The 25,313-nt window shown below is 31.8% G+C and overlaps 2 protein-coding genes across 6 annotated transcripts; one reads left to right on the top strand and one right to left on the bottom strand.

Annotated features, from left to right (window-relative positions):
* Positions 1 to 1,821: 1,821 nt before the first annotated feature.
* Positions 1,822 to 9,475, bottom strand: TPR3 (Tetratricopeptide repeat (TPR)-like superfamily protein). 2 transcript variants are annotated; one of them, XM_088097643.1, is made up of 10 exons: positions 9,207 to 9,475; positions 8,279 to 8,372; positions 8,142 to 8,192; positions 7,860 to 8,033; positions 4,639 to 4,815; positions 4,408 to 4,527; positions 3,476 to 3,522; positions 3,296 to 3,307; positions 3,066 to 3,199; positions 1,822 to 2,323 (listed from the first exon to the last, which is right to left on the bottom strand). In XM_088097643.1, exons 1-10 carry the CDS (start codon positions 9,350 to 9,352, stop codon positions 2,235 to 2,237), a joined length of 1,044 nt encoding a protein of 347 aa, XP_087953769.1. In that variant the 5' UTR covers positions 9,353 to 9,475; the 3' UTR covers positions 1,822 to 2,234. The 2 variants fall into 2 exon arrangements, with proteins under 2 accessions (XP_087953769.1, XP_047169665.1); XM_047313709.2 differs by lacking the exons at positions 3,296 to 3,307; positions 3,476 to 3,522 and having other exon boundaries at positions 9,207 to 9,474.
* A 6,264-nt stretch (positions 9,476 to 15,739) lies between these two features.
* LOC124838179 (uncharacterized) lies at positions 15,740 to 24,958 on the top strand. Of its 4 annotated transcripts, none has more exons than XM_047313708.2 (13): positions 15,740 to 16,121; positions 17,079 to 17,258; positions 17,639 to 17,759; positions 17,836 to 17,893; positions 18,087 to 18,139; positions 18,213 to 18,268; positions 19,332 to 19,484; positions 19,637 to 19,833; positions 20,080 to 21,500; positions 21,885 to 22,808; positions 23,383 to 23,773; positions 24,427 to 24,489; positions 24,569 to 24,958. In XM_047313708.2, exons 1-13 carry the CDS (start codon positions 16,063 to 16,065, stop codon positions 24,634 to 24,636), a joined length of 3,744 nt encoding a protein of 1,247 aa, XP_047169664.2. In that variant the 5' UTR covers positions 15,740 to 16,062; the 3' UTR covers positions 24,637 to 24,958. The 4 variants fall into 4 exon arrangements, with proteins under 4 accessions (XP_047169664.2, XP_087952952.1, XP_087952953.1 ...); XM_088096826.1 differs by lacking the exon at positions 15,740 to 16,121 and adding an exon at positions 17,352 to 17,420 and having other exon boundaries at positions 17,143 to 17,258; XM_088096827.1 differs by lacking the exon at positions 15,740 to 16,121 and adding an exon at positions 17,369 to 17,420 and having other exon boundaries at positions 17,199 to 17,258.
* The last annotated feature ends 355 nt before the right edge of the window (positions 24,959 to 25,313 follow it).

Below are 25,313 nucleotides of genomic sequence, written 5' to 3'. Positions count from 1 at the left end.
ACATTAGCTTACCCTACTTTCTTGTTTTGTCTTGTATTGTCCGTCTTTCTTTTGCAATAATCATCCTGTGGATGTGAGTAAAAGGCAATGAGTGTTTGGTGGAGCAAGCGTTGGAAGGCGAGGATCATGTTGCTTAGGTTAGGACCGCTCAGTCACCAGTTGTATTTAGTTTTAGATTGGAATGATCGGTGAATAGTCTTAGCTTATCTTTTGTAAACCAATCGTTTTATACAGGGTGTTGTATAACCATTCGGTTTATGTCTATGTTTTGTATCAGACTTATGGTACTTTGTAAAGTTTTTAGTTTTATGGTTATTTTGGATAACTGTAATGTTAAATACTTTACTAACTCTTGAAGAACTTATCTATCATATTATTATATGTGATTAATCTATGATATAGTATTATGCTATATTTTGAGATGTTACACTCACTAATATTTATTTTTCATGGTATATGATATTTATTAAATATCTTTAACAAAATTTATAAATTAAAAAATATATAATATTATCAAGTATTTAATCTCTTATCTTGAGTTCAAAAAAAAAAGAAAATAGTACAATTGCTTAAACTTAAATATACAATATCGAAAAAGTTAAATTTATTTTGATAATTTGTAACAAAGATAAATATAAAGACACTTTGTATTAAATGATCAAGTGTAGGCAATTAATTTTAAAAAAATGAAGATATTACTCAATCAACTTTAACTTAATAGTTTTTATCAGACAACATGCCTAAATTTATGTCCAAGTCCCAAAAAACGTAGGATATCCGAAACTTTTACTTTTTCAATGAAAGATTTCTTCGTAAAAAAATCAGTACTTTAGTTCCAAACCTGAAAAAATAATTTAACATATATCATCTCAAACCTGAACAATCCATACTAGCAGTGTTGCTGTATCCAATAGTATTCCTATTTTCTTATGGATATTTCACACAATAAATAACCATTAAACATGCATATTAACCTAACCTACATATACAAACACAGGACTGTTCTAACTTAACTAGTATCACATTCAAGTTCAGTATAAACCTATATTAAACATGTATCCAACTTGTGTACACAGTAACAGAGATTTTTCCAACTTAACCAGTAGTCTCAAATGAGTAGGCACTTATATTAAATACTTCAAAAATAAAATATGGTTTATACCAATGAAGAATCTACCTAGTAATGGAGTATCTTTCCATATTATTTGAGACTATTAACAGATAACAGAAAGACCAAACTGTGAAATTCTACAAGTAAGCATAATAGTTTAGGGTTGAGCAACTTATACCAAGTTTTTTGCATCTCTGATAATTCTCCTAGTGCTTTGATTTCCTCTTATGCTCATACCAATAATGTTTTCATTGATCCTTTGGCATACAAAGACTGAGTGACCCACATGAATGTTCTTTTGCAATCACTAGTCAAGAACATGATCCACTTTTGCTGGGACCTCATTTAAGCCAAATAAATGACAAAATTGGATGTTGACAGACATGCCTCCCAAATAAATGACGTCAACCATTATGGACAAACTATGAGCTCTAACACTGTCACATTTTTTTTTCCTAATCCATTCACATATGAAACAGATATTTTTATCTTATATTTTGCAGGGCACCTGAATCTCTCATTTATATGGAGAAAATAGAACTTTTTAACCATACAATAATATTTAATACCAGACAAATATTTCTGTTCAAAATTTGAATAACCTCAGTGATTATGTTCAATAGGATACTATGAAAGAACGTTCTTTCATACTACTATGAATATATGATTATAGTATGAATAGACCATTTTATTCTACAATGGAAAGAGGATACATAAATAAATAGTTGATTTAAATTTGGACATCCACCATCAAACTCAATATTCGTATCTGAACCACAAAAGTTACATATAAAATATCTATGCTAACTGCTTGAATACTTCCCTTGTCAAAATATAACAGCACAAACAAACTAAAGGCCAAAGCTTCCAAACCAGAAGAACAGAAAGCCAATTGTGAAAAAAAGTAACAAAAGTGCAACTCCTTGATGGCTTGGATAACTTCAAATAATTAATAAATTATATATGGATCTAACAAAATTATGAAGCACACAAGCTTGCCAGCAATTGCCACATCCCAAGAACACAAACAAAACATCACCAAATTCCATCTGTATTTGTTGAACAAGCAAATCTTCAAGTGAGCCTGTCATTTCTACCTTAAGAAATAAATATACACCAAGTACTAGTGAAGTACACTAAGATCGGGGCATCTTTTATTTGAATAACCGGGGAAGAACTTCATGAACACCAATGTCCAAAACCTCTGGATCCCTGAAAATATCAAACAATATAGTTATAATTTGTTAACCTCTAACAGCAGTAGGGCTTGACCTATTAAAAGTTACAATTTAAAAATAAGGATGAAATTTTAAGGAAAATGGCAACGCGCTTATGATATAAAATAGTTTTATGTTGTCATCCAATAACAAATTCTTATATACTTGCTTGGACAAACTTCTCCATAAGCAATTTTCATCGAGAAAAAAGAAAAAATGAAAAGAACTTTTCCATAAGTTAGAATTAGCTTATGTACAAGTTTAAAATGAGAATTAGAGAAGCCATGAGACAACTTGTACAGATTAACCTATCCATAAGAAAATTTTAGCTTATGAAGACTCATTTCATTTTTAAACATAAAAGTTACTCTGAAGTTGAAATTTATTTGACAGAAGTCTAAACTTTTAAATCTAGCCTTTTTGGGCTCCTTTCGAGGCTTTCTCTGTTATAAAAGATAGCCTTTTAAAGCTTTTTTTCTTAAAATTTTGCTTGGGTCAACTTCTTTTGAGGGGAAAAGAAGCCTAAAATAAGCCCAGTCAAACACTACCAACCTAGTGGATAGGAAGTACTAAAAATAGGAAAGGAGAATAAAGTTGATAAGAAACAATTATTATAAGCATATATATCCTCATATTTCCCAAAAAGAACACTTTATACTTGCAATATCACTCCCATAGATTGTTAAAAACTTATATTCACGTAAATAAGTGTATGCAAGAGATAATAGGAGAAAAACCTGCACAATGTCTGTCCCTTTTCATTTGAACTAGGTATGAAAAAGAGCTTTCGCAGGGAGGGTGACTCAAACTGCACAAAGAAACCGTCACTGTGTGCATGTTTCCACTTTCTTGATCCTTGGCCCTTCCAGACCTGCATGAATAGAATAGAATTAATAGATTCTGCAGTCATTTAGAATTCACAATTCTAAATTCTGTCAGAAAATGAACATTGACTAAATAGATTTACATATTCAAAAAGTTTGACATTAACATGTGTTTGGCCAATTAATGCACCAGTACAGCCCCAAAAAGAATTGCGTGGAGAGGATGGCTGAGACAAATTTAATGAGAAACACCTAAAAAAGTCCTTCGTATAAACGACCACACAAGAACTTGGATTTTGCAAAAAAGAAAATGGTATCATAAGGTCGATGTAGTCAGAATCCCACCATGAACCTCTAATTTTGTATTAACCTGAACAGCCCAAAAGGAGAGAAATTGAAAAAAATAAAATAAAGGGAGAGGAGATGGGATGGAAAGGCAAGTATAAAGCTAGTCACTAGCTGATAATTTACATGTAGGATTCCATGGGAACGTTAAACTATAATAAGAAATAGTATTGAAAATGAAGTGATAAGCTAAAAGAAGAAGCACATCTTTGAAGGGAAGCCTCATTTTATGTCTTATACCCGTTTTGTCTTTTTAAAACACACACCCTTGTGAGTCACTACATCATCATTATTGATGTAATGAGCTCGTCAGTGAACAAAAACCATTTTTCCTATTGAGACTACCAGGTCAAGCTTGCCAAGTATTTGACAATCCTCTTTGAGCAACAAAGATCTATTGTATCAAAGCGCAAATTTAACTAAAACATATGCCAATTGGATGGGAGACATATCCCTTCAGTTCAGTCCTTCCGCTACCATCTCCATGTGTTGTGTGGCCATGCCTAGAGTATGTAATGTATAAAAAAAAATTAATGGTATCAAGTGCCCCGATTCTTTAACTACAAGAATAAAACTACAGACCTTTTCCTATTTACTTTTCACGTAGTGCTATACCACTGAATTTGAAACACCAAAGGGCATGAATGCATCTGAATTAACTCATATTGGGCCCACCTAAAATGATAGGTCGATCAGCTTAAACATTTTGGTAGGTGCAAATTTCACACACCTTGCAACCTAGGAATGAAATTATGACTTCTCTTCACTTTCCCTGTTGAAAATGTGATATGCCTCAAAACTACCCCTTAACCTTGTAATAAAACTTCCCATTTAACTTGAACTTCTTAACCATTTACAGCATCTGATGTGGAAGTTTGATTCCTCAATGCTTTAAGAAATCAGAAGTTACCTGTGGGTAAGCAATAATGCTTTTGGGAGTTACCAAGCAGGCTGCTTTGGAGAAAGATTCCTCTGCGTACTGCCTCAGAAATGAAAAGCAGTTGCTGTGCGTATGTGGTGATTCAAAGGCCTGCCAAATAAGATGAGAAAAATAAAAATATTAAAACTCATAATAGCATACAGGGAAGTTTTAAGAGTTGATAATCATAAGTGCACAAAGATTTAACAATAAAATGCATACCTTATCAATATTCACAACTGGGGCATACTTATCGGTCTGTGTCTTTTCCTTATCCAGAAGAAAGTAAACTCTAGCATCCACTGAAGATGTTTCATGCCATGATTTTACAGCAGTCTCTATAGTCTCAACAAGGAATGAGAACAAATCTTTCCCGTATTCCGATCCATACTTTCCAGCCTGTATGAAGGAGATCATTTAATCCTCACAAGGGAAATTTTAAAATGATGCATGATTATATGGAGAAATAAATTATTTCACATCCATTAATAAATATTAATAACATGAAATATAAGTTAAAGGGAACAGAAAAAATAAAACATCTAGAAACAAAGAAGTAGAAGGAAATAGATATTTTTCCAACAATCTCAGTTCATTTTTTCAGTTGTTTTTCTCTGTCTGAGAACCTGAGTCTCTGCTGTTCATTCAGTTGAAATTGGATGTATTAATACATTATTCAATTTTGAATGTGTTGATATCCTACAGCTTATTGTCATAAATTTCTAGCAGCACCAAAGATGTAGAAATTCTGAGTCCCACCTTCGTTCAGACATGGGAGACAGGAAGTAAGAGGTAAAATGTGAGATCACAACACAAAATGGAAGATCCTAAAACGGGGGCATATAAAGTGAGTATGGAAAGAGTTAATTTTAGTCATACAATAAAATACAACCATACAGAAATATTCAAAATTATTGCTAGAATAGAGACCCTTGACACCCCAATGCTTTAACAAAAGACTAGGTCTTATCTCACAGATACACAAGTTTCTGATGTTTTACAATGTCTTAGAAAATCACTAGACATTTCAGGAACTTCATAATTATACTTTAAATAAACTCAAATTCTCCAAAAAAATGTGTCCTTATCATTAAATTGAAGAAGAAAATGAATTTCCAAGGAAAGATACAGCATACTAGGTCAAGAACAGAACATTTTATCTAAGAAAGAAACCTATAGGAGCAGAGATTTGAGCAGCACAATCAAAGATTAAAATATTTTTTCAGCCAAGAGATTTGAAGAAAAAATACTCGGGAATTAGCTCGAACAGGCTAGTAAAGAAGAATTAGGCACTGAAACATTGAATATAAACAGTTGAAAAAGGACAGTGAAACTCGTGGCTCTTTTGTCAAGGATTAAGGACCAACCTCCTGTTTATGAGATAAACTAGTATATAAATTAACATGTGTAACCTTTTGTTCGTCATCTTCTCTCTTCATGCTTTTATTAACACTCAATGGGGACTTCATTGGAGATTTTGTTTTAAAGATAAACCAATAGTCTGCCTGATCATGAATAAATGCTGCATTGAGAAAGGGTTTTTTTTTGGTTGATTTTTTTATTTGAAAAAAAATTATTTATAGTAGAAAACTTAGTTTAATCATCCTTCTTGTCTGTTTATGAATATTTTACACTTGATCATCCAATTTGGTTTTTAGGTTAAGATTAGCATACACACATACAAACACTATAATGGACATAATCAGATTTAGTGTTTTTGCAAAACCAATAGAAGTTTAACCAACATTTGTCATCCTTCACTTTGATTTCCTACTCGTGAAGAAGTTTAAAATCAAAAGCTGTTACAGTATTTGTTTCTTCTAAGTTCCAACTCCACCAATTGACTTCCTTTTTTATTCATAGACGAAGAATTTATTAAAAAAAGGAGAAAGATGCAAAAATAGAGGATAAGACATCCATAAGGGAAAAGGACAACAAAGTAAAAACTTGAAGAGCAAAAGGGGAAAAGACCAAAAAAAAAAGCAAAGACCAAGAATATTGCAACAATGCATGCTAATTTCTCTGAAGATCCAACAACATTGCATATATTGGTATTTATTTATTAATCCTTTTGGTGTTAATAAATTCAGATTATTTAGAGTTTATAGTCACTTTTGATTGCTTGCATTCAGCTTGTGAGATGTTGCACCCATTACCACTGTTGGAAGTCACACATCGACTAGAGATATGGCTAATTTATAATATATATAAGTGGCTGCAAACCTCACCTTACAAGCCGGTTTTGTGGAATTGAGTTAAGCTTAAAGTCCACTTCTTAACATGGTATCAAAGCTCTGGTTAGAGCCTATTTTAACGATATTTGTTGTTTGTTGGACATGTTGTTCCGTCTGCTATTAGGCCGTTATCGAACCACCCATTAATGTCTAATCTCACGCTCGAGATGATGTCTATATCTTTGCGTGAGAGGAGTGTTAGAAGTCTCACATCGACTAGAGATAAATCCAATTTATAATATATGGTGCAAACCTCACCTTACAAGTCAGTTTTGTGGGATTGAGTAGAGATCACAAATATTTGAAGGTTTTTGTAGCAGTGACTCTGAACAGCATCTAAAAGCCATTTTGTACCCCATTTCTGTCTTGTCATACCTAGTTTTTGGAGGATTATTTTATTATCTCTGTCTTTCTTCACCAGAGGTGTAATGGTTTTGGAAACCCATGTATGAAACTCTTTCCCACTGACCCCAACAACCTTTCGACCTTTGATGCAATCCCTCCAACCCACAGATTCCTAACATAGTTCAGGTCAAGCCCCACAACCATTGATCTAATGCACACTTACCTGTTCAGCCAGCCCTCTATAGCATGACTCAGTTTTCACGTAAGTATTTTCTTTTTATCACAGGTCTACGTAAGTATTTTCTTTTTATCACAGGTCTTACCTTCCACCTTCTTGTTGTGGCATTGCCGCTCAACATTTTGTTTCATTATCATTGATTTGTATATTTAGGCATAAAACTGAGACTTCTGAATACTAATTTTGAATATATCCCAAATTTTGAATTGTTACTTTTATTTTTTAACTATTTTAAGGGTAGTCTAAAATATATAATTCGTATTTTAAAATCTTCAATGTAGTGGTCATCCCACTATGTGCTACCTCACTATAGTGATTTTATGGTCAGCCACTCTGTGCTGTTATTTGGGATTGTTAACTACGAGGTTAGCCTACACCGGGATAGCTATACATTGAATTTGATAATTTTGACTCGATTTAAGAATATACGTTATTCCAAAACTTCTGTTTCTACCTCTGTGTATTCGTTCTCCCTTTTTGTCTCTCTTCCCTTCTCTTTCTGCCATACCCTTTTCAAATCATATGTGTTTGTGTATTAATTAATTAATTAATGCAAAAGAAAAGCTGAGAAAGCACATAATTTTTTACCACTCCTAGTTACAGATTGGGCATATATGGATACTAACCATTTCAGATTTCAATGTATCTAAATGTTTGGCCACGTCAACATTGGATCTCATATTCTCCACTTCTTGGGCTCGCTTGCTATCTTTCACCAGTTGGTTCAACCTCTTTATCTTTCTTGATACTTCTTGACTTTGCGAGTTATACTGCAATGCTATCTGAAAGGCAGCTAAAGCCTACAAACAAATATTCACACAAGCATACACAATAAGAATAAAATCCTGAACCGAAGCAGAACAAATAGCTTCCAATTAAATTTAAGCAATAAGCTATTGAATACATACATCGTCGTATCGTTTCATGGCTTCCAATATGCTTCCCTTCCTGAAATATCCCTGGAAATGTATTCAAGCAGCATCACTCCAAAATGTATTACAAAGGTGCAGACACTCAAATATTAACAAATTAGATAAACATTTACCTTCTCCCATTGGGGTTTTAATTTGATTGTTATCTCTGCATCATCTAGAGCTTTATTAAGCTTATCCAATTGCAGCAATGCTGCAGCACGATTACTGGAAGCCACCAAATAAACAGAAGAAACTACATCAGGAATCAAGATAAGGTTTATTATGCATTGAGTTCACACAACATATCTGACATGAGAAAAATGTTGATCCAAACTACTAAATTTATATAAGAAAGAAAAAGGCAGTAACTTCTAAGTGCCACGCAACACATTTCTAGAATGGCCTATATTATTAATTAATAATTATTTCTAACAATATGCCCTCTGACATGAGATATGATAAGAAGCTGAATTATAGTGTGTGACAATCAACAAATACTGATATCAAATGAAAAGTAAACATAAAAAAAGATACCATGAAATAGTTAACCTTTCAAAGATAAATTTTTTCTACTTCCAGAAACAAAAAAAAAAAATTGAAACTCAGTATATTCCACTCACTTGCTTCCTCAGTGTCAAACAGACCATGAAGCTCAGTATATTCCACTCAGCTAACCAACACAGTTAACTGAAAGAAACCTAAAAAGGGAGTCTTTTTTTCCTATTTAAGAGCTTCAGCTTAAGCCTTAAGCGTCTATCTAACTCCAATCCAAACAACACACATAGTCATGCCAAACTGTCACTAAAAGACTAAATTTCTGAAACTCTGATAATATACTGGCAATAAAAACTGACACCTCGGTCTACATAAAAACCGAAAACCCCAACTAAAATAATAATGATAACAAAAGAAAAGAAGAAAGCCTTTCGTGATTTCAAGGGAAACAAAATAAACAAGACAAAAAAGCAGAGCTGAAGCAAATTTTGAAACCCACAATCGAAAGAATTGAACAATGACACCCAAATGAAAAAAGGTGAAAGTTTTAAAAGAAAAAGGTACCTATAGAGAGTAGGGTTAGAAGGGTCTTGCTTGATGGCTTGAGTGTATAGTGCAGCAGCTTTGAGATACTTTCCTGACTTGAAAAACTCGTTGCCCTGATCCTTCAGAGACATCTCCGAACCTGAACCTTCTTTGGTTTCTGCCATTGATGATCTTTTTCCTCTTAACCTTAAAATCTGTGATTCCGGTTCCTAAAGGATGTCTGTAGGGTTTACCACGAAGATGTTTGTTCCTTCCAAAACCGTTTTCTTTGGTTTTAGATACTAACAAATAAGCTCCCTTCCCCTCTTGTCTTACTTTTATTATATTTAATTTGTAATCTTATCTTTTAAGAAATCATTTTAATTTTTTTATGTTTTAAATGTGTTGAATATTGTTACTTTATCAGTTTAAAATAAAAATATTTGTTAACATTGCTTAAAAATTTAATATTTTTTACATGTTAAAAATGTGATAATTAATTTAACTTTTTTTATATTTTTTACTTCAGCTGAATTCAGTTTCTTTACCCGTGTGAAAAAATAATGTAGAGATTTTTCTTTTGATAATCATAATTTACTTAATTTCCAAATTAAATTAAAGATTTGAATTGTATATATTTAACTATCAAGACAATATTGATTGATTGAATGATAATTTTTAATCAGCATTATACTTTTAAATTTTCAATTTAAAAAAAAAAATTACAAAAAGTAATCTATTTTTGTGTTTAGCTTTTTATTCTGTTACATGAGTGTTAAAATAGATTAAGGCTTATTCCATATTGATACACTTTAGTCAAGATATTCTAATTTGTTTAACAAGTTTGCATGAATTGAGTATGCATGTTAAATTTATTCTTAAAAATTATTTTCTCCACAAAAATGTTAATATGTTCTTTTTCACTTTTTTTTTATTTGAATAAAATGATCTTGTATAGTTGTGTTTATCATCTAGGTGACTCAAATATCTCCATCAAATGTAAAAAACCAAAAATTGATCAAAGAGAGTGAAACACACTAATATTTGTAAAATTAATTTGCTACATAACCATATTTAGAGATCTAAGATTAACTTAGTGATGAATTTGGAAGGGAATATGAGAGAAGTTATAGATTCAAGTAAGAAAAAAGTTAAAATAAGTAATACTTGAAAGTTTTTGTTTATATAGTAATATAGTATTTTCTAAGTTGAGTAATTATGCTAAATTGATTGGTTTATTCTTTAACTATAATTGATTAAAACAATTGTTGATTGGTTGGGATGATATTTTTAATGATGATGTGGTTTGTTTGATTGATGAATAAACTTGTTTATGATGTACCAAATGAGTCACTTCATGATTTTTAAGCTATAATTGGGTAACTATAAAATAAAAGAGTAATTTAGCTTAGAAAGACTACATTAGCACATTTGATTCACATATTTAGTTTTTTATTTAATAGGGCACTAGGTGACCATTTGAAAACAAATCAATTATTTATATCACTCACAATAAATTATTCTAAATATCAAATGAAGAAATCATGCAAAGTATGAAAATATGTTCCTCAACCACAATCCACCATAATCAATTCATCAAATTAAAAATTTCCACTTTTGATTTTTTATTCTGTATATTTACCACAATTATTAACATTTACTTTATTTGTAAGCTCTTATTTATAATTTTAATTTGAAAGTGACTTTTTGAGGAAAAAAACTAATTAAAAGGAATGAAGTTTTTCTAAATGATTAAAATCTATAACATTTTATAAGAGAATAAAAATAAGCATTGATATAAAGTAAGAAATTAAATATATAATCAATTTTTAGTTAATTTTTCCTTCTAAATACCATAAAGTAACATATTTGTCATTTCTTAAACATGTGATACAGAGCATATAAAATTATGTATTATAAAGAAAACTTTTAAGGAAAAGCTCTTAAAATACAACCAACAACTATCATTCTAAAAAATTTCTAAAAATTAATCTGTTTTTGATAATTTCATCAGTGAGTGATTATAAACATATTTAATTAGGCAATTACTTTTTTACTACCATTATATTTTTTAATAATTTTTTGTCCACTTTTATACTCTGTATAAAGGATAATTCTTTTCTTCTTCTTTTTTTTATCACAAGTAAACTTTACTAAGGTTGAGTGCCATTGAAAAATTAGTTACCTGAAACATAAATAATTTAATAAAGATGTTCAATAAAAAATATCCAAAATTTTAACTTGTAATTTTTTTTACTATCATTCTAATATCAATCGGCACTGTAACCCATGAGTTCAATCCATTCTAATGATTTTAGTTGAGATACTAAAATTCATTTCAAAGTTAACTAATTTGAACATGTTGAGGAAATGTTGAAATTTTACCTTAAAAACATTCTTAATTTTAAATGCATTCACTAATACAATTTAGGTAGATATCACAAAATCATAATTATATAAATGACAAATACCTTGTTTGTTTATGTTTCCTTTATTAATCTCTACAATGCACATATTATCACATGTGTAATAATAATAATAATATATTAACTAAATAAAATGAATCAAGTGCTGTTTTAAATTTATAATGTCACGTTTTCTTTCAAAACTTACAAATTAGTTGTCAACTTCATACATATCAAATACTTAAAAAAGAGTATTGTATTTAATATATCTATCTCAAATAAGATTGTTTCTAGAAAAAAAAATATATGTAGAAAAAAAAAAGTTCACATACTCTGTCACATCTAAATTAATGCAATATATTCACATGATCATATGTAAGCTATATAAAACCCCATTGTGGCTTTGTCCCTTTTAACCTACTTTTTCAATTCTTTTCATTTGTTTGTGCACTACCACCATGACCAACTTTTACAATGGTGTGTTAAATCATGCACAATTATTTGAACTTCGTAACAATACAAGTTCAAAAGGATGCAAATTGTGCAATCAAGTTTTCACTAGCACACAAGCTCTCCTAGTTCATCTTGAGTCTCACATGGCACAAGAAGAAATAGCCATTAAAAGACTCCACTCATTACCTCAACATGTCAATTCTCAAAAACAATTAGGTTTCCAATTGCCTATACAACCTATCATGGGTGGTGGTAGGGGTTTTCAAGCACAACCACAACCTATTATGGAGACAAATCACTCAATTAGAAGAAATCCATTTTCTAATGCTAGCCAAATTGGTTCTTCCTCAATACCAATTAGGAGAATCCAAGTTCCATCACAACTTTTTCCATATGGTGCAAATATCAATGATGATGGGTCCAAGGCATACATCTTGAATTTGGAGAAACCCATCAAAAAGATTGATTTCATTGACTTGGTTAGCACAGATGATGATAACAACTCAGAAGTGGAAGAGGTAGATTTGAATTTAAAACTCTAGAAACTTATCTTCAAATATTAAGAGATATTATTATGATTGAGTTTTGTCAATTCAAGCCTTTTAAATTATATGTTATAACATATTACCATTTGATTTTGTTTACTTTAGTTTTCGGAATTGAAAGTTGTAATGCAATAACGAGAAAAAAATGTAATAGTGATTTTGGTTTTGTATTATTGAAAGGCTACACAAACTATTCAATGTTCAATGCATATTAAATTTAAAGAAAATTTTAACACATTAATTAGTAAAACAAAATATCAATAGAACGTGATATTATAATCTATATATATTGTTTACGTTCACATTAATATTATTATTATTTTTTCATCTTTGTAATTATGAATAAACTTAGCTAATAAAAAGTAGAAAAAAATTTCACAATATAAAAAAGGAAATATATAAAATAAAGGAGATTGTAATTAAAAATTAAACTTAGCATTTTTGGATCAATTGAGACAATTTCATAACTAAAATTCAAACGTTTACCATGCTAAAATTCATTCCAAACTAGAATCATTGAAGCATTTTATCAATATTATCGATTGTTCAATTTTTTTTTCCCAAACTTGAAATTTATTCTGTGAAGTTTATATTTTACCTTAAACAATTTTTTCTTTTACTCTTTTCAATACAATCGACTGATGCATTTTAGGTAAATATTATAAAATCAAAATCATATAACAATAAACGCTTTATTTGTTTCCATTTTCATAAGTAGTCTCTATAGTGCTTATATATATTGCATATGCAATAGTGATAAACTAGCTATATTAAATAAATATATTTTAAAATTATTTTGAAATATTATTTTGAACATTAATCAATAAATATGTAAATTCTATTTTGAACTGGTTAGAAACTATTTTATAATATATAAATAAAATTACGGAACACTTCTCAACTTACACACGTGATGTTCTTTCATGGTAATTTTATAGTTCTATATATTCCATGTATTGGATATTATTTTTCCCTTTGTCGTTATATGCCTAAAAGACACTGCATAAGTAGTCAATGTCATTCTACATTTTTCCCCCTTTATTACAAAAAAAAAAGCACAATTATTGATTTTAGGATTTAACATATTTAAACCATAGAAAAAGACACAACACGTCACATTCATACCATACTACAAATACTACAAATGCAAATGAATTATTGTATTACGGTATTTGTTTCTTTTCTATTTTTTAAGAGTTTTATTTATTTATCTTATCTTCAACTATTATATAATTGTCACAAATAAGTAAAAGAACAGTAAAATTTGTTTCCTTAAAATTTCTATGGAAAACGGAAATATGATTTGGTGGTGTATACATACGAACGTGTAAAAAAAATGGAGTGATTTGCTAAACTATTACACCATAATTATGAACTTAAGCAAAGTGAACAAACATTAATGTCAAATAGCACCTGAAATTCTCTATAATTTCTTAAGTTCTTATCCACAAATTTTATTATTATTGAACCCATTCAATATCCATAATTAATTGAAAAACACATAACCACATGTGTTAAAACAATTTTTTCATCATTAAATAAGAAAGTTAAGCAATTCAGTAATGAACTGAGACCTTCAAAGTGTAATTAGATCTCTACCATAATAACTTTGCTCTAACTAAATTAGTTCACTTTAAATGATATAATTAATAGCTCATGATAAAAAAAGATAGAATACTTAATTATTAAGTTAGTGTAGTGTATATTACATTTTGTAAAACGCAATTGCAACTTTAAAACTTCATACCGAATTTAGTGCATGTTTAAGTTCAATTTGGAGAATATACTTAAAGTAAACGTTGATATTAATCAATGTAAGTTTAGATTAATAATCATATATTTAATTTCACATAAAAATTATACTAAATTTATGATAAAACTACATATAAAAAAGATTATTATGAAAACAAAATCATGTTTTCTTTCATTTTATATTTTGAACTCTATATACTAGGAAAAGAACATAAATTTCACCATATATTCTACGACAAGGCTTACTGTTAGAAAGTGAATTTTTAAGTCTAACTCAACCCCACAAAACCGGCTTTTAGGGTGAGGTTTGCACCAATTTATAAACTATTTTCTATTCTTCCATTCCACCCGCTATCGGGCCGTTATTGGACCACCCAATTTCTATTATCACGCACGAGATGTCTATACCTCAGCGTGAATGGAGTGTGTTGGAAATTCCACATCGACTAGAGATAAGGTCAATTCATAGTTTATAATTTGGTGCAAACCTCACCCTACAAACCGGTTTTGTGGGATTGAGTTAGACTTAAAACCCACTTTCTAATACTTACCATAGATTCTACTACAGATCAAATCACACACTCTAGCACATGTTTAAAAAAAGTTTTTTTTAAAAATTTTTTACACTAATTATTTTCTCTTTACTAAAAATATTATTAATATTATGTTGTAACCTGAATTTACAAATCGAAATTGATTTTGAATTAAAATAATTTTAATTCGTATAAACATTTTCCTTTGGTTAAAAGATAAACTTTCTGATACAAGGGGTTCATGGAGTATTTTTCGTGTAACTTTTACACCTCCACACATTTTTTTAGTTTTGAGATGAAAAGGTTGAATTTGTATAGATTTTCAATGTGTATCAAAGCATACTACAAATATATTTTTTCATTGAATAGAACAAAAATCAAATACTCTCTGATCATAGAATTATTCTTAAAAAGATTAAATTTTATTTTACAAAATAAAAAAGTTATAACATTAAAACAAAAAAACAACTAAAATATTTGTTTTAAAGTAATCATAAAAGATAATTCTTTAGATATATATATATATATATATATATATATATATATATATATATATATATATATATATATATATTAGATGGAAAAAATACATTTATAATAAATTTTGCAACTGTAACTGAACAAGTGAATGATGTCACTTAACAGGGTGTCAATTCAACTTCAACGGTCCTCTGTAAGGAAAAAACAGTGTAGAAAAAACTTTTTGAGGCTAATATGGTAATTTCATTCAAGTAACATCGATTTCGAACGACAAGTATGTGTTTGATAGCGTCACTGTGTTGCCGTTTGTCAATGTTGCTTGAAATCCCGGTTTTGCCCTCATATTTTTTCCACAGTTCCAAAAAATCCACCCTTTCTTTTGATATTCAAAGAAGAATGATGGTCCTTCCTTCAATGAGTTGGTATCCAAACAACAACAACGTTGGATCCTGTCCCAAAGCACTCACCTGTCTTTGGAAGCCATTGAAGCTCGTCTGCTGAACCCGATTTCTAAGCATTCATTGCAACTTAACCTTTTTTTTCCTTTTAGTCCGTGAAGCCTGTTTTTTCAAGCAAAGCTTGCCTTTTTGAGTCACCAAAGTCTAACCCCACTTTGGAACTTTGCTTTTTCCTTTTTGGGTATGTGAGCTTAGCTTCACTTTAGAGTCTCGTTCGTGATCCCTGAGAAAGCAAAACCCAGTTTCTGGTTTGGTTTTGGTCTCTTAAAATGAACTCTTCTACAAGGTTGGAATCAGTTATGTTTCAGCTCACACCAACTAGAACCAGGTAACAATACTGTTACCTCATTCATCAATATACTTTACCATCTTCTTGTTGTTTCTTTTACCATTCTGTGCCATTTCTTATCCACCCTAAATAGAAAACAAGAACTACGGGGAATAAGTTTGTTGGTTTTGTGTTTTTTAAGCACTTGGGTGTTGACAGTCCCAGTAGTGTTACCCCATTCATCAATATTTTTTACCATTTTATTGTTCTTGTTTTCTTTTTACCACTTGGGACATCTCACCCTAAATAGAGAACAAAAACCAATGAATAAGTTTCTTGGTTGTGTTTTTTCAAGTGCATGGGGTATATGACATCTTAATAAGTTTGTTTATTTTGTGTTTTCTTTTCTGCACTTGGGATATTTGATAGTCCTAATAAAATGAATTAAAATGCAAATGATTTGTTGATTACCTTTTTTAGAAGCAATGATAATTTTGGAGGACTGTACTTAGTTTAACAGTCTCATGGATTCAGTTCAGTTTTACCCTTTTTGATTTTTTCAACTGGAGTATTGTCTTGCCCTTATTTTGCAAATGTTGTAGCTGATGTCTCTGCAGTTTCTTTTGTTTAAATTTGCTGGTTAATTTGTTATGTGATCAAAATTGCTGTCATGGGTTGACGGGTGGTAGGGGATTAGTTTGGTCATGCTTTCTAGTTACTCAGAAACACATGTTGATCGTAAGCTTCAGTACGAGAAGGACCTGATTTTAAGAAGTGGCTATCTACTGAGAGAGTAGTGTCTGTAGTTTTTGCTAGTGATTTTTTGGTTGTTCGAATACATGGTTCATAGAAGATATTTCACGAAAAAGTTTGTGTAAGAGTAGTAGGTCACTAATTGATCTATGCAAATAGTTCATTCAAAACAATGATTGTAGGAATTTCTCTTTTGGCAACATGATTGTAGATTTTAGCTGCCTGACTTTTTGCTTTGATTTTTTATCCTCATCTGTAATTCAGATTTGACTTGGTTATAACTGTGAATGGAAAGAAGGAGAAAGTTGCATCAGGGTTGCTCAACCCATTTCTATCCCACTTGAAGGCAGCTCAAGATCAAATAGCAAAGGGTGGTTATTCAATTGTTCTTGTGCCTGGGCTTGACAGTGATGCCTCATGGTTTACCAAGGGAACAATTGAAAGGTGTGGCTTGTTATCATAATATTTTTTTATTAATTATTTTTATCAATGTATGTTCGAATTTGAGTTGAAACTGATCAGTCATGCTTATTCAAGGTTATCATTTCTTCCAGTACTCAACTCAACATGGATCTAGTATGCTGTTTTGGAAGTCCTGTTTTTCATGTAATATGTACTCCAAAATTCCATTTATATTTTTTGTGTTCTTATACTTTCGAAAGTAGAGGGAATACTGGGATTCCTTTGAAAGTTAAACACACAGACTACATGAATTGTAACTCTAAGGTTGTAAGCTCAAAGTTTGTCCTCTTACAAATGATTCTAGGTTGACATTTAATTTGACATAGATTTGCATGCTGAACTAATTTCCTCTGCTTCTTTAGGTTTGTTCGCTTTGTGAGCACTCCAGAGATATTGGAACGTGTTTATACTATAGAATCCGAAATTGCACAAATTGAAGAGGCAATTGCAATTCAAGGAAATAATTCTGTAGGGATGAGCTTTGTAAGTAAATATCTAGCAATTTTTAAATTCAATGGCATCAAGTAAAGGTCTGTTAATTTAACTTGTATATCTGCAGGTAGAGGAAAACCAAATAAAACATGTGGAAAGCACTGAAGGGAATTTTGAAAGAACAGGTACATGTATTTCATATGGTTATCCTTTGAAACTATTAACTAACTTGTATTCAACAAAAATGGATACATATATATATATATATATATATATATATATATATATATATATATATATATATATATATATATATATATAAAGCTTTGCTGAAATTTATAATTGCTGTATCTAAGAAGATCTGTTGGCTTTGCTCAGGCAGGAAGACTCAGCAGGATACAAATGAGGACAAAGCTATTGTACTTTACAAGGTTAGGAAAGTCTTGAATATCCTAATCTTATAGATTTATTATTTTCTTATCTGTTTGTGTGGATACATACCAGTCTGATACACAGCCACTTGATACGAATGGAGGCACCAAATCAGAAGGAAACCCAAAGTAAGTTCTAAATACTTTTTTCTTCTTTTCTATGGTCATCCCTCAGTAGGAAACTTTATGTGATGATTGCTTCTGATTAATATAAAATGCTTTAAGTGCCTATTGCCTGGATATCACTCAAAACAATTTTGTAATATGGTCAGAGCAGATAGAGCAAACTGCTATTGCAGTTAATTTTAGAAACAATTATGAATCAGATAGAACTGATAATTCTGAGTAAAGAAGGAAAGGACTTGTAGGACTCTTATGCCAGCTTGACCATCTATTTTTTTACCCTTTGAGGATAATCCGTTATCCAGTACCATCTCCACCAGTGTATTCATAAATAACAATTTCACATTATAGTCAGTGAATTTTTTAAGAAAATATAGGCTTCTTTTAAATTGTCGGAATGTAGAAGGTTTATTCCAGGAATCTATGGTAAATTAAATATTTTTAACAGTTGTTTCTACATTGCCATTTTGTACTTGGGATTTGTAACATTTGTTAATGCATGAATTGCAGTTGGAAAAACTGATTTCTTATTGACTAAGTCCTACCCTTGTTTATTTTCCTTGTATTGCCATATAAAGCTGACGATTTTCTAGTAGATTATTCTAATAACTTCTATTGTAAAATTTACATCACCACCCTTCCCCTAGAGTTATGAATATACTGACTAGATAATATGCTATCTAGAAATCTTCAGGTGAAGTCTGATTTTTGTGGATACTATCATTTCCAACTTTTTCTCTGGCAAACATAAGAATTTCCTCTCTTTTTTTGGGATTGACCTTCCACACTAACTTTTCCTCTGAGTTTCTTCACAATTCAGCAAAAAGACTCCTCCTTGTTGAATTTAATGGACTAATGTCCAGACTGTTCTCAACTTATGGTGAATGAAATGACACTTAGTGAATTTTTGTTATAAAATTAAGCTAACACGGAGACCTGATTGTGTGGTGTGCATTATGTATAAGTGGTTCTACTTCAAGTGTTGTTATATTCATTGAACTTTAGTACACTAAAAAATTGTTTGTTAACGTATATCCTACTGTATTTCCTTCTGTATGTATTGTTTTAGAGTTCAGCTTTTGAAAGTCCTGGAGACACGTAAATCTGTGCTGCAGAAAGAGCAAGGAATGGCATTTGCACGTGCTGCTGCTGCTGGTTTTGACATTGACTACATGCCAACTTTGATGGCATTTGCCGAATGCTTTGAAGCATCACGCTTGATGTAAAAATAATTAACTTTCTTAACTATTTTTTAATAGTGAGATTTTGGATACTTGGCAAATTGGCTGATAGCACGCACACACACATGTCTGTATGTGTATGTGTGTGTGATTTCTGGATGATCTTTCTGATTCTAACTTTGTTGCATTTCAGGGATGGTTGTAGAAATTTTATATCTCTATGGAAAAGAAAGCATGAAAGTGGCCAATGGCTTGAAATTGAAGCTACTGAAGTCACACCCAATCGTGCTGACACCTGTGCAATTAATGCTTCTGGCATAGTGATTTCTAATATGGTTACTACATCCCAAACTGAGTTGGACTCAGAAAGTAACGGGAAAACGAATTCAGGTAACTAACATCTTCAGCACATCTTGGACTTTCATATTCATGCACTGTTTTGCCTTAGAGGTCAGTGAAGAGATTATTATTATGGGTTTCTTGGGTGGACTAATAATAGGGTTTTATTAAATCAAATATTTAGTGCTGACTGACTGACAACGGTTCTAGATATGAGAAAAATAGTAAAGTTCCTGATTTCTATTTTCCCTAAATGTACTAACATTATTGTTTACAAATTTATTGATGTGTGTTCAGCGGACAGACAACCAACTGCAGGTTACCAAGATAATGTTCAAGGTCATTTTCCAAATGGTGGCTTCTCCTCTTGGCCTGTTCATTCTCCCCCAGGTGCTTTACCCATGTTTCAGACTTATCCAGTGCAAGGGATACCCTACTATCAGAGTTATCCTGGCAACAGCCCATTTGTGCAGCCAGTTTCCTCACCTATGGATGACTCCAGACTAAATGCTAATCCAAATTTGAATAGAAGGCATTCAATGGATAATGGAAAGTATACTGCATATGAAACTATGAATGAAATGGCTATGGAAAGGAAAGGTTCACTGACTGGAGAACGATGTAAGAAGGATGGCCGATCAGGCAGACACAGATCTGGTATGGTGGTCATTCGGAACATCAATTACATAACAAAGACAGAAAGATCTTCTGGAAGTGGATCATGTTCAGATTATTCCTCTGAAACTGATGAAGATAAAGAGGTTCAGGCATCTGTCAAGACATCAAAAAGAAGAGGATCCAGTGACAAATCCTTGAAACGGCTGAATTTATCTGATAAGGAAGTAACAGACTCTGGGAAAGATGCGGATGGAGGACAGTGGCTAGCGTTCCAAAATTGTTTACTGAGAGGCGTAGATGAAGATAGGCATGTTGTTGATCAAGACAAGTTTGATGAAGTGAGAAGAAAAAAACTTGTTGCAAGGAATGATCCTATAGATTTTACTGAGCGTAATATGCATGAAGTTCAAGGTAGTGGAGCCTTAGATATGCAGAGAATTAGCAATGGATTGACCCATATGCCTAGGTCATCATCTAATGATGGTTTCTTGTTATCAAGAAGCTCGGGACAGTCTGTTAATGGTAGGTCTGTGGATGCTATGCAGTCTTTAGAAATAGATGGAAGGATTGGTTGTAGAAGAGGGGCAAATGATAATTTTATTAATGGACTAGGTTATTCAAGCAATAAATTGGAAAGGAAGTTATTTCATGATATGAACGATGACTCCTATGTAGTCAGAGTCAATGATTCAGGAAATCTAGAGAGAAATGCTATTGATATGGACTCAGAGTTCCCAAAGGTACACAAGAAGGAAGAAAATAATTCCAATTATCAGCCAGATGAATTGAGTCTGATGCCTGAACGCCGAGTAGAAAAGGGGTCAATGGATTATGATCGTGACTTAGACTATGAAATGCAGGCTCAGACAGGGGGTGGTGCTTTGCAAGATAAAAAGAACAAAGGTCTGAAACCAAGATCCAAGATGATGGATAAAGATCTGAAATCAAATCCTACACCAAATAGTTCTTATCTAAAAAAGACTGTTGGGCCAGTAAGGAGAGGAAAGACTAGTAAACCGAGTCCATTGGATGAAGCACGAGCACGTGCTGAAAGACTACGAAACTACAAAGCTGATCTCCAGAAAATGAAGAAAGAGAAGGTATTCTATATTTCCCTTACTAAAATTCGGGTTTCATGTTTGTATTGCACATGCTTAGCATACAATTGAAGCACATTGCATTTAGTAGGTTTAAAATTTAGATTAGTGAGAGATTCATGTTTTCAAGTTTGTTCATCTTTTTCTCAAATCTATTTATTTCTTATTTACAATGCCGATCTCCAAAAAATGAACAAAGAGAAGGTAATCTACATTCCCATAATTACTAAAACTCCTATTTCATGTTTGTATTGCACTTGTTTAACATACAATTGAAGTACATTGCTTTGAGTATGTTTAAATTAGTGAGAGATTCATGTTTTGAAGGTTGTTCATAAGCTTCTCAAATCTATTTATTTCTTCTTTCTTATTTGTGATAATAACTAGGAAGAGGAAGAGGTAAGACGCCTCAATGCTTTAAAGATGGAGAGGCAAAGGAGAATTGCTGCCAAGAGTAATTCAATGGCTACCAAGTCATCCACGCCACCACAGCAAACGAAGAAACAGATTCCCGCAAAGCTTTCTCCTAGTTCTTATAAAGGGTCTAAATTTAGTGATTCGGAGCCAGGTTCATCCTCACCCTTCCAAAGATTTCCACTCAGAACTGCTTCTGTTGGATCCAATGATTCTTCCAAAGCCCCAAAAACCAGCAGATTGAATACGAACAAATTAAGTCGATCGGCGCCTTCTCTGCCTGAATCCAAGCGAGAGAAGGGTGATGGTACCACTGATACTAAGGCATCAATTACTAGAATTAGAAGATTGTCAGAACCTAAAATGAGTACCATTCGTCATACTTCTTCAATATCTGTTAAACCAAGAGGTGCTAGGACAAGTTCAATTACTAAAGCAACTAATGAGACTGATATCAGAAAGATTTCTGCTATTGTGAATCATGATAAAAGCAAGACTACAACTCTCCCTGAACTAAGAATCGGAACATCTAAAACAAGTGACATTGGATCGTCAGTTAAAGAGAGGACACAGAAGCTGAATATTAACAACTCTTTGAATTTAGAAGGCACCTTGCTGAAGAAAAATGAATTTGAAATCTCACCTATTGACGATGAAGATGACAATCCTATTATTGAGAAGACTGTTGTAATGCTTGAACGTGATAAACCCTGTGCTCCCAGTAGTAATGATGGCAAGGTAAAAGAAAAAACAAGGATACTGAAGGGACAGTATGAGAATGATAAAGTAATGGAGAAAACTGAAACAGTACCAAGTAATGTTGCTCTTCACACATCAGTTTCGGTAGATACAGAAACCTCAGACAATAAATCACGTGTGAAACCTGGATCATCCAAGGTGTGTTTTCATAAATTTAATAATAGTTAACCGTTGTAATCAGTATGCATGAAAGAAAATAAATGTGAACATGATGATGTAAAGTAGGCAATACATGCCTGCACTCTCCAGGTATAAATTGTAGGAAACATATTAGCCGCAGTTTCAAGCCTCACACATGATAACATGTTCCTGGAAGGCTAAGTTGATTTTTCTCAAAGATCATACACTGCCAGCCAGACAGAATATTCATAAATGGCGAAGTGCTAACATGTATGGCCTACTTTACATCCTAATTGTTAGTTGTGAATAATAACAACATAAGAAACAGGTACAGATTTGAGAATTTTGCTTTTCCTCAAATGCTAACTTATGGTTTTCAGATAAGTCTATGTTCAATTATCGGGAAATTTGCGGATATTTGATAATTAATTTGAGGAGTGATGTGTTATTTTAGATATGTAACTGCAAGGTCAAGAAAATTCTTGTTTTACCTGTTGCTTACATGCCTGTGTACTAGTTGTTTATCTGAATTCTCCATGCATGAAAGAACTTCTTATACATCCGTTTTGAATGTATTTTTTTCCAAAATCAGGTTACAATGAATGATATAGAGAAAGAGCCTACAAAATCGTCTAGCATTCATATTACTGATAAAACATATCACTCCCCTCATGTTCGAGTTTCTTCTTTGGAAGATTGTAGTACACAAAGCTCTGAGTACGGTAAAGCACCTTCTGCAAGCTTTGACAGTGCATCAATTGGTATGGAGACTTTTAGATCACGAGTGTCTGATTCCAGAAATTCAACTCTTGAGAAGATTCCTGAGGTGATTGAGAAGCCTCAGGTAAAGGAATCATCTAAGGGGTTGAGACGGCTGTTAAAATTTGGAAAAAAGAACCATGACTCGCCACCTGCTGCTGGGCGCAACAGTATTGACGGCTCCGAAGCAAATGAGATTGGAAAGAATGGTTCCCCCAATGAAGGTAGCATGATTCTAACAGAAACCAGCATAGTACTATAGTATATTTTAGGAAGTACATTTCTGTAGCACTTTGTTAATACCATGATCCACACAACACTCAAAACCTTGAGTTCCTATAAGTTTGTTGAAACCTAAAATCTAAAATTATCAAACACAACTTTAATGTGTCTTTTAAGAACTAAACTCAACACAGACACACTCTCCTACCTGCTCACTTTTAGTCAATATATATCAATTTTGGTAGCTCAAGCTATAGCTTTGAAGACTTCCATGGCTTGTTTTCTGATTTTATTTTCAGTGGATGTATTTTCTGTAATAATTACATAATGACCCATTTTAGCTGTTTTGTGTTCAATTTTTTAGAACTTGCATATGAAGCATCATTTAATTGTTCTCATCAGTTCCATTGTTCTTGAAATCGCTGAAACAAAATGAAAATATATTAACCCAAGATGAAAAAGAAAACACAACAGTTCCCAAACTGTTTTATTTTCTTTAACCAGCGTGTATAATCCTTATGATGATTGCCTTGTAAATATGAGTGTCATTGGACAATTTGAAAGAAGGCCAAACCATATTTGTATTTCATTTGTAAGATGACTAATATATATACTCAAGCTTATCATGATATTGGTATTTTCTATGTTGTCATAGTTCATACTCTGAAGAATTTGCTCTCTCGAGATGAAACTCCCCCAAGTGCAACTCCTCAAAAGTGTAAGTGACTTTGAATGAACTCTTGCTTCATCTTATCTAGATTCAAATTAATATTAATGAACACATTATTCTTATGCAGCTTCTCGCTCTTTCTCCTTGTTATCACCCTTTCGAAGCAACAAAGGAAAAAAGATAATGATGTCTTGACAGAATTTATGCTGTTCTTGCCAATTGATTCTTTCCCTTTTTATCTTATTGTGTTATATTTGTCTTAGCTCAGATTATTTTGTTGATTCTGTTAACCAAAAGGAATTTTGGCCCTCTTTTTGACAGTTCTTTTGAGCTTCAAAACCTCGACAAATTATTTGAAAATCTAAATGGGGAAATTGATTCTGAATCCTTAAGGATTTGGTTCAGCATGTGATGATGTAAATTTTGTTTAGATAACAGGAAAATCAATTATTGTATTTTTTTTTTCATGAAAAACAGACATCTCAATGTATAACATTATGGGTGACATTAATTTGGAGATACATTTCATTTACTCAATTAATCTTATTCAACTATAAAATAAATGGGTCTTGACATTATTATATCGAATGGAATCATGAATACTTCAGGTGGCATTTGCTCTTAAGCTAATCATCAATCTTTAGTTCAAAGAATACTATTTTTTAGTTAGGCCAAGTACATAACTTTTTATTAAACTTTTGTAATCATTGAAAAAAAAAACAACTTAGTTAATATTTTAATTTTGGCACTTTTTTTTTTAAATTCTCAACTTATTAGAAATCATTATAAACACAACACCTGGAAAATTAGTATAAAATTAAATTATTATCTTAAAAATAGTGAGCCTCTTTGAACTAACTTTTTCACACAAG

The sequence above is a fragment of the Vigna umbellata genome, chromosome 8, assembly GCF_029865625.1.
Source record: "Vigna umbellata cultivar VRB3 chromosome 8, Vumbellata_1.0, whole genome shotgun sequence".
In the NCBI taxonomy this organism is placed as follows: domain Eukaryota; kingdom Viridiplantae; phylum Streptophyta; class Magnoliopsida; order Fabales; family Fabaceae; genus Vigna; species Vigna umbellata.
The sequence above is the reverse complement of the archived record's forward strand: the minus strand, read 5'-3'. Positions and strand labels throughout refer to the sequence as shown.